This window comes from Telopea speciosissima, chromosome 8 (assembly GCF_018873765.1).
Source record: "Telopea speciosissima isolate NSW1024214 ecotype Mountain lineage chromosome 8, Tspe_v1, whole genome shotgun sequence".
Lineage (NCBI taxonomy): Eukaryota > Viridiplantae > Streptophyta > Magnoliopsida > Proteales > Proteaceae > Telopea > Telopea speciosissima.
Window position 1 is genome coordinate 36,761,084 of NC_057923.1, and position 10,132 is coordinate 36,771,215.

The 10,132-nt window shown below is 44.5% G+C and overlaps 1 protein-coding gene across 4 annotated transcripts in view; it reads right to left on the bottom strand.

The window, feature by feature from the left end:
- LOC122671651 (WD repeat-containing protein 11-like) overlaps positions 1 to 9,527 on the bottom strand; it is a 153,450-nt gene extending 143,923 nt beyond the window's left edge. For 2 of the 4 annotated variants that reach the window (XM_043869000.1, XM_043868999.1), the window contains exon 1: positions 8,448 to 9,526. In XM_043869000.1, the coding sequence (XP_043724935.1) occupies positions 8,448 to 9,424 (977 nt within the window). In that variant the 5' untranslated portion in view covers positions 9,425 to 9,526. Of the gene's footprint in view, positions 1 to 8,447 lie in introns of all 4 variants that reach the window. The other 2 variants (XM_043869002.1, XM_043869001.1) reach the window with 1 other exon arrangement.
- Between the last annotated feature and the right edge of the window lie 605 nt (positions 9,528 to 10,132).

A 10,132-nucleotide genomic window follows, 5' to 3' on the forward strand; every position in this document is an offset into this window, starting at 1 on the left:
GTCGTGAAAGACATGATCCGAAAATTAGATGATGCTGGGGTACACCTTACCGATGAGCAGCAAGAACAAGCCATCATCAGGACGTTGCCTGATTCTTGGGGGCAGATGAAGATAGTTCTGACACATAACGACACTGTCAAGACATTTAACGACATTGCCGCTCATGTGGAACTAGAGGCAGAGCGCCTAGAGACGACCCAATCACATGCCCTTGTCGCCCAAGCGGGGCAACGTAAGAATGGGTCTAAGCGCAAGAGACAAAGGACCACTGGGAATCAGGATCAAGCTCAGAAAGCTGCGCCAACTGGGCGTAAGACCACCAAGCGCCGACGTGGCAAGCGAGGTGGAAAGAAAGATATCACTAAGGTCAAGTGCTATAACTGCCAGAAGATGGGGCACTTCGCTCGTGATAGCACTGAAGTGAAGCAGGTACCATTTCCGCCTCTCTCTCCTTGTACTTTTGTATGTACACACGTTTTGGTTGCCCAAATCCAATCTGATTGGATTGTAGATACAGGTGCAACAAGACACATAGCGCGAGATCGAGGGGGGTTCGTAGATTATAGAAAGATTTCGGATGGCGCCCAAAGTATCTACATGGGGAATGGCACAAGTGAAGTAGTTCGAGGAGTTGGTACCTACCAGCTCACCTTGCGCACTGGGCACATCTTGCTACTTCATGATGTGTTATACGCACCAAAAATCCAGCATAATCTACTTTCAGTTACTGCCTTATTGACTTTAGGATATTCATTTTTTTTTATGGTGACTCTTTTGAGATACGATTGGATGGTAGTAATTTTGGACATTGTAGGCTTGAGAATGGTTTTATTAAATTAGATTTGATAATTCCTATTGTTTCCTCTTCATCTTTTGTAGTTGATTCTAATACTAGTCCAGATTCAATTACTTGGCATGCTAGACTAGGACACATTGGTCGAGATAGGATAGGACGGTTAGCTCGCGAAGGCCTTCTTGGCTCACTTGCTAAAGTCAACCTACCGACATATGAGGCCTGTTTAGCCGGTAAGGCCCACCGAAAGCCTTTTAGAAAGGCTAAACGGGCAACCCAGACCCTAGAGCTTGTCCATTCGGACATCTGCGGACCAATGAGAAGGCACGTCATGGTGCTTCCTATTTTCTCACCTTTATCGATGATTATTCGCGATATGGTTGTGTATCTGATCGCTCACCACTACGAAGCGCTAGATTGCTTCAAACGCTTTGTAGTAGAGGTTGAGAATCAGCAAAGCAAGAGGTTAAAAACTCTGCGCACTGACCGAGGACGCGAGTATTTGTCTGATCAATTTAAAGAGATGCGAGAGGAAAAAGGAATCACTAGGCAGCTGACTATTCCCCACACTCCACAGCAAAATGGTGTAGCAGAGCGGAGGAATAGGACGCTTTTAGATATGGTTAGATCGATGATGGCGTAGGCCAACCTCCCAATATCTTTCTGGGGGGTGGCTATGTTGACTGCTGCCTACGTCCTTAACCGTGTGCCGTCACAGTCAGTTTCCTCCACTCCCTATGAATTGTGGAAAGGCGCAAAGCCCACTTTGGGGCATATGCGACCATGGGGATGTGTAGGATATGTTCATAGTACCTCCCATAAGTTTGGGAAACTTGGCCCTAGAGCTAAAAAGAGTATCTTTATAAGATATTCCGATACCTCGAAAGGCTATGTAGTGTACGGTGAACATTAAGATGGAGGAATGACAGAGAATGAATCCCGCGATGTGGATTTTTTAGAGACCGATTTCCCTAGCATTCGTGACGCTAGCAGAGACCGTGATCTCTTTGAGATAGAGACTGATGAAAGCGTCTCACCTACTCTTGGCGAGGGTGAGGAATTAAACACTCATCAAGAGATCGCCAGAGAGGGTGAGAGTGATCATCAGCCCAGTGGGAGTGCGCTACCTAATGAAAGCGCACAACCTGCGGGTCAAGAACCCTCTGCCCGTAAGAGCGCACGTGGACACGTTCCCCGACGTCTTTTTGAGATCGAAGGGGACGCTGCCCTCGTCTGTGCCCCGAGGGATGAGGATGAGCCAGCCTCAGTGAGTGAGGCGCTCTCTTCTCCAGCTAAGGAAATGTGGCAAGCTGCTATGGAAGATGAGTTGAGTTCTATGAGTAAGAACCAAGGTCTGGGAGTTAGTTGATCTTCCACCTGGGCGCAAGGCCATCGGGAACAAGTGGGTCCTGAAGGTCAAGCGAAAGGCAGATGGATCAATTGACAAGTATAAAGCACGTCTTGTGGCAAAGGGATATACCCAAAAGGAGGGTATAGACTATGATGAGACGTTCTCCCCTGTGGTGAGAATGGCCTCAATACGCCTCATTCTAGCCATTGTCACAAAGTTGGATTTGGAGCTCTACCAAATGGACGTTAAAACTACTTTTCTCAATGGAGAACTGGACGAGGAGATCTTTATGGCTCAACCTGTGGGCTTTGAGAAGAAGGGACATGAGCGCAAAGTATGCCGTCTCAAACGTTCCATCTATGGCCTTAAGCAATCGTCCAGGCAGTGGTACATTAGATTTCACCATGCCATTACCACTGTGGGTTTTGACATGATTAAAGAGGACCACTGTGTGTATGTTAAACGGTCCAAGGCGGGGTTTCTTATCCTATCATTGTATGTTGACAACATCTTATTGGCTGGGAATGACATCGAAATGATTGTCGCCACTAAAGAGTGGCTATCCTCTACTTTTGAGATGAAGGACATGGGTGAGGCCAACGTTGTGTTGGGCGTGAAGATTGTGAGGGATCGCACTAGGAGACTTCTTAGTTTGTCTCAAGAGACTTATATAAAGAAAGTCCTGGAGCGGTTCCATCTGAGCAACTCGAAACCCGTTGACACTCCAATGGACAAGGCATGCACTTTGAGCCTAGACCAATGCCCTAAGAGTGATGAAGAGAGAAACCAAATGTCCAAAATACCCTATGCAACGGCAGTAGGCAGTCTGATGCATGCGATGATGTGCACGCGTCCAGATATTTGCTTTGCCGTTGGCATGGTGAGCCGTTACCAGAGTAACCCAGGGCTAGCTCATTGGCAGGCAATAAAGAGGATACTTCGATACCTACATGGCACTGCAGACCTCTCGCTCACCTTCAGTGGTTCAGACTTAAGACTGAGAGGCTACAGTGATGCTGATTGGGCTAGTGATAGAGACGAGCGCAAGTCCACTTCGGGGTATGCGTTTGTCCTGGGAAGCAGGGTTGTCACTTGGAGTAGCAAGAAACAGACCTGCATCGCCCTGACTAAAATGGAGTCGAAGTATGTCGCATGTTCAGCAGCAGTACAGGAGGCCGTTTGGCTCAGGAGGTTCCTGCAGAGACTTAGCGTTTTTGCTCACTCAGACGACGCTATGCTTATACACTGTGACAGCACAGCAGCGCTCGCATTTGCTAAGGACCCCAAGTTCCATGGTAGAGCCAAGCACATTGACATACGGTATCACTACATTCGAGACATGGTAGCGCGAGGTGAAGTGGTTCTACAGCATATCTCCACTGGCAATATGTTGGCTGATCCTTTGACTAAGCCCATTGCCAGAGATGTTTTCCTAGTTCACATTAGGAACTTGCGACTCAGGCGGATCTGATATATATTTGCTTTGAGAACACTTTGTTTGTGATGGACATTTGTCTGTATTTCTCTTACATTTATTGATGAGCATATATTTGTTTGAGTAATCTTGTGTGGATACATTCATTGTTTGTAAAGATGTCACCAGGCTTAGAATCGACCCACTCACACGGGTGATTCGCCTCGACGCTGGGGTGTAGCGAGCGAGATGAGCCCATGAGCATGTGTGCTCTATAGCGCCTTAGTTAGAGCTAAGATGAGACCTTTACTTGGTCCAACTTGGAAGACACCACACTTCCAAGTAGCCTGTTATAAGCCAGATTTGAGGTTCTAAGCAGAAACCATGAGGGTGACTGCGTTAGTGACTCAGGTTAGGCGCTTAGAGTAGCGACTAGACTAAGATCTGTATGGCGTTTATTTATTGCGAGTGACATGCCCACCCTAGTGGGAGTTACGCCATAGCATGCATATCATACTGCATGTGCTCATGATGATCGATTGTGAGAGTGACCGAATGGATCCCTGCTTCATCACTGTGTGAGCCACGTGGATTATATTAATCCCACAGTACCCTTATTACCTGAGACAATGTCATGAAAAAGACACCCAATGACACTACTTTGACGTTCTCCTTAGGACCATGGATGATGCGGTCCAGCGGGAAGCGATTGGGAAAGCTATTGGGAATATTTGGATTGACATGAGGGGCTCAGGGAAAACCATTGGACGTTACACCTTTGTTATGTGACTCATTGCCCGGGCGACGTGTCGAATTTGTGATTGACGCAGTCATGAGTACATTACATACTAAGGATTAACACTGCTCATCATGAGGGATCGAGAGTGTTAGATCGGGTGTAAGTGGATCGTTTGGGGTATTTCGATACTTTTATGAGTGATGTACTATATTGGCTAGATGGAAGTTTGATATAGTACTCCTAACTTGTACCATCTCGACAAGTCGCACGCCCCATTACCTGTATGGAGGATAACGCGGAATAAGAGAAACTCGAATGCATAATTAAAATTATGCGCCCTGTGTGGGCGAGTGGGAGATGTAAACGTAAATGGGATGGGCCCAATTAGTGCGCCCACAAAGGGCTGACCGCGTGAGACCCGAGCTCTGGAGGGGTCGGTCACTTAAGTGACCAACCCCTCCCCTTTTCTATTTGGTCTAGACTTCTAGTGGAAGTCGACCAAGTGAGAGGGGCGCTCAGGGTTTCGTCTATAAATAAGTATTAGACTTAAACCCTAACACAATTAAGTTTATATCTTTTGAGAAGCCGTCTCACTCCCTCTCTTTCAAGTTCTGTGTTATCCTAGGGTTTCCATCGTTGCCTAGGGTTTTGTAGTGTGGAGTTCTTCTTCGTGGAGAAACCTTTCGAGATTGTTCGTGATCGTGATCTGCTCGTAACAGCAAGCCGCATTCGATCATCCCTTCCGCTGCGATTCCATTCGGTTCAAGTAATTCCTAAACCTTTGTGATTAATGGAATGCTAATTTGCTAACACCATCATTAATCAATCAATCTCGACAATCAGTAAAGCATGTATATGTATGACAATCACATAACGAAATGTTAGACATTTCAAAATAGGTTCAGCTATCCGATTTCCTCACCTTGAGATCCGAGTCGATTATGCGTTAAGTGATCCGGCGTTCTAAAATGTGAGACGACCCTGTACTTGGGTGCCCTAAATACACATTAATACATATAAATGACCAATACATGGGTCCCCAAGGGAATCAAGAACCATCAAAAGCATAGTTATTAAGGCGACGCCATGGCATCCAGGAGGAAATATGGGAGCAAGGCGGTGGAGCGCCTTATGGTATGTAAGAAAGGCGACCGCCTTAGTCACCACGACGTCTCCTAGGCGACCAAGGCGACGCCTTAGGACGCCTTGTGACCAAGGCGGTCGCTTTTTGTTGTTAAATTTATTTTATGTATTTACTTTTTTATTCTATTTCCTAACTTATTATTTGAAAGTATATATGGAGTATCTACACTAAGATACATTGGATCAATACTATAAAAACCCCATTTATTTATTTTTATTGTTTTATTCTATTTACTAACTTTTCATTGGCTGGTGTATGTATTATCTAAACTGAGATAAATGTTATCAAGGGTATAAAAGACTTTTTCTTCTTCTTTTTCAACTAGAGTCCAAAACTGAAACCCTCGACTTTTCATCTTCGTTATTTGGGTTTGGGAGAAAAAACCTGCGGTTAAGGAACAACTCCAAGTCTCCATCAATTCTGGCATTGGTCTTCTCCTGCCAGCTACTTTGATTCCGACGAAGCTTCCTCCGACTACCACGTTTCCAGCAAGGTAAGTAACCTTCTACTCTTCTTCTCCTTCTCTTCTATTTTTCTTATTCTGCTGCTGCGCCTCCATGTCCCATTGTCCCCTCGATTTTTCGTTTTTTTTTTTCTTATGCTGCTGCTACTCCTCCAGCCTCCACCCCCATCGGCGATTCCTACCTTAGGGCCTAATGCCTAGGCCTACTGATAATCGATTTTTTTTCTGTTTCTTCTCATCCTCCTCCTCCTTTACAATTTTTTTTCTTCCTTCTCCTTCCCTGTGACGCACTATATTCTTTTCTTTCTTTTCTTTTTTATTTTTCCATCCTCATTTCTTTTGCCTATAATAAATTGAATGATATATCCTCATCCTGAGACAATGTGGACCTGTGAATACATATCGTAGACGTCATTTTGTTATTTTGTCGAAATCATGATATGATAGTGTGGCTTCTCCTCCCCCACCAGCAATTCTTATGCTGCTGTTCCTACCTTAGGGCCTACTGCCTAGGCACTCATTTTGGCATCATAGAGGTAAGTATTAGCAATCCTTTATTCTTTATATTTAATAATTTATAATGTTGTTCCACATTTATATGCTATATTTCTATGATAATATGATGAACTTAGTTTGTTAATTCGTTTTTTTTATGAATATCTTGCATTGGTTTGAATCATTAATATTTATTTAGCAAAGTAGAATTATATAATTTTTAATATGCTATTTGTACCAAATAAAATGGTTATATAAGAAAAAGAATACTAGAACGCCTTGTTCGCCAAGGCGACGCCTTGTGGCCGCCCTATCGCCAAGGCGCTTTGGAAGGCCCTCAAACGCCGTGGTCGCCTTGCCGCCTTGATAACTATGATCAAAAGGTTCAAAAGGGTAAAAAGAAAAACGGTAGGTGTATAATGGTAAAATGGTAGATACAGTTCTGGACTGTATCTACCGTTTCTTGGCAGTGAAGAAACGGTAAATGGGTCATGCTTAAAACGGTAGATGGACACCTGGGCTGCATCTACCGTTATTGCCCGACATCATCCACCGTTTTTCATTTATTACCCAAATCTTAATTTGGTTTTGTGGGTTTGGGTTCTTGGCTCAAATAGGCATACCCAAAGGGTTTAGCATGCATCTTAACTATAAGTACCCTCTTCTAAACTAGGGTTTTTGGGTCCCATAATCATTTGGATTCACATACCCTAGGGTTTGATGGGTTATTCACACATACAAGCTGGGTAAGTACAAGGGATTGAATAGGGAGATTAAAGAATGCATTTAAGGTTACAATCTTGGCTTAAACATAATATGAAGAATGTGTTTGTAAATCTAAGAATAAATCCTAACTTACCCATGCATCTAGTGACTGGCTATAATTTTGACTATCTTCCGCTCACGACATCCAATGTTTATAAAAAATATATATATATCGGCTATGAAAAAGTAATCATTCGCTGATAAATTGGTTTTGTAATTCAAGCAACGTCAATGGTGTAATCAATAACAACCAACTGAAAATGGCTAATAAAAAACAGCAATTTTCTTTCCAGGAATGAGTGTAATATGTATTTGTGAGTATAAGTGCATACAAACTGTATCCGTGTCATGTGGATAACTGCTGCATATGAACAGCACACACTACACTCATTGTTTTTCTTAAGACCACATTGAACTAATTGCATAGCAAAGGTCAATATCAACCCTGGGCTGGACAGGATGGTATACAACTAAACTGGTCCACGGTCACAAGAAGCCATCCATTAGAAAAGGTTGTGAGAAACAGAGGAATTGACAGCATATTTGATGAAGAAAGCACAAGCAATGATAATGCAGCTCGAAAGATAAATATGAAGAAGATAGTAGATGATCTCTTAAGTTGATTAATTAACTTAAGGCTTTCTTTTATCTTCTTTATTTTTTCCCTTGAACTATAAAGGAACAAGATTCAGACCAAGGATCAAGAACTCGGGTTTCGACCAGGTTTCGACCAGGTTTGAACCTAGCGGAAACCGAGATTTGGTCAAAACCTGTTTTCCCCATTCCTGGGGAAACCTTGGTTGGAGGGGTTTCTGTCGAAACTACCGAGTTGGAGGGGTTTCTGTCGAAGGCAAGTCGAGATATGCCTTTCTCGGTCGAGATGAGGTATTATATAGGCCTGGTTCAAGGTGGTTCAACTATGTTTCGACCGACCTCAAAACTGTCGAAACTGTCGATACCAAGTGGAAAGCATGTAGTTTTCTTTCCATGATTCAGACCATTAGAACCATAGACAATAAGTTTAATTACATGCATAAATATTACATAAGAAGCACAAGTCAGAGGTTGTGTGGTGGAGATGAACATAAAAACAAGGTTCTAAATGGTAATCAAAAGAAGTGGAACTTAGATACCAGTTTGTTTCTACATGGAAACCTTTCTTACAACCTCTTACGCATTTAATTGACCAATAAACTGTAAGAAGTAATGGCAGCAACTATTTTTAGTCTAAACTAGAAAATCCGAATTACTAACAAGATTGATGCAAGTCCAAGCGTACTTACTCTTTCCGCTTCCAGGTGCTGAGGTTTCCGTCAAGATGAGCACAGTAGAGCACGTCATTGTCCGGATCGGGCAACACATCCAGAAACTTGCTGTAGCCCCGGGGCAGCCCAGACGAAGAAAGCGAGGTCTCGTATTGCAAATCGAACACAACGAGCTCTTTGGGGAAAGTAACAAAAAGAATGTGCTTCCACTGCGGTGAGAAGCTAAACCTCGCAACAAACAGAGGAAACACGGAAAGCGCAGGGGCAGTAGAACCAGAAGCAGCGTCTCTCTCAAACTTGTGCAACTCATTAGAATCACTAACAGTCGGGATCCGGTGCTCCTTGATAGCAACATTGTCGTCACCGTCCCCAAGTACCATAACAGACAGCAAGAACCCCTTGAGCCCCAATGCACAGAAATGCCTAGAATCGAAGGGATCACGACGAATGCAGGACAATAATTCGAGGGAGGCGTCGTATTTCCAAATGCAGCGACCGGTGGTGATATTCCAGAGGGCAAGGAGAGAAGGGCCTTTAAGGGAGGCTAGGATCCATGAATCGGCACGAGCGCGGACCCAACAGAGATCTTGAACGCCGAGCTTGGATCTGTCGGAGGGAGGATCGAATTCCATCCAGAGGAGGACGAGGCGGAGGCGGAAATCCCAGAGAGCGATGCGGCCCTGGCAGTCGCCGACGGCGAGGATGAGGTGGGAATTGGATGGTTCGTGTGTGAGAACGTCGCGGCGGAGGGGCTGAGGGATCCAGCGGACAGAGGTGACGAAGGGGGTGAGAGCGGTGGGGGAGGTAGAGGGAGTAAGCATGGGCAGGACGCAGAGGAGCTGCATGGATCGCGCGTCAACGACTGCGACGCTGCTTCCGGCGCCGTAAACGAGGAGGCCGCTGATACTGCAGTCTGCACATCCGCCATTGTTGCGGCTTGGTGGACCTGGGAGCGTAAAGTCCCAGGAGTCGAGAGGGGAGCGGGTGATGGACATTGTTTGACGCGTTTACAAAGCTTTACAGGAGATGACAATGAGAAGATGAATAGATGTACCGGAAGACCATGGCTACGTTCCATTTGACTTTAATGGATTGATTGATCTTATAAGGTTTTGCTGACAAATCTTCTTCAGACTTCGAATTCTTTGAGCAACCGTCGTATTGGACACGCCACTTCCTGTGGCTATGTTTGTTGACTATTCTTCGACTTCGAGTTCGTAGCAGTCTTTTCTCTTTTGGCGTGGCGAGGTGAGGTGCGATTCGTCGCATCTCTCAATCGCTCTGGAAGAGAAGGATCAATGGTGGGGGAGCGTATCGGGGATACGATTCCGAATTCCGAATTCCGAATTCCGAATTTCGAATTCCGAACTCCGCACCCGGAACCCGGAACCCGGAACCGGTTGGTTACGTGGGTTCAACACCTTGACTTCTGTGTTTTGACGGTTTTTTTGTTGGGAAAATTTCATGGACACCCCCTAAAAGTTATCCAATATAGCTGAAACTTACCATATTTTGGCAAAATATCCCAAGATAAAATGTCGATTTTACCCTCCTAGTATCATCCAAAGTTTAAAATGACTATTTTACCCCTTAGTAATTTTTAGGGAAAATTTACTAGGAAATACCATATTCTTCCCTTTAGAGTGTGAAGAACAGCTTTCTTCAAGCTCTGTTTTTCAGCGATCTCTTCGAACTTTATCGAT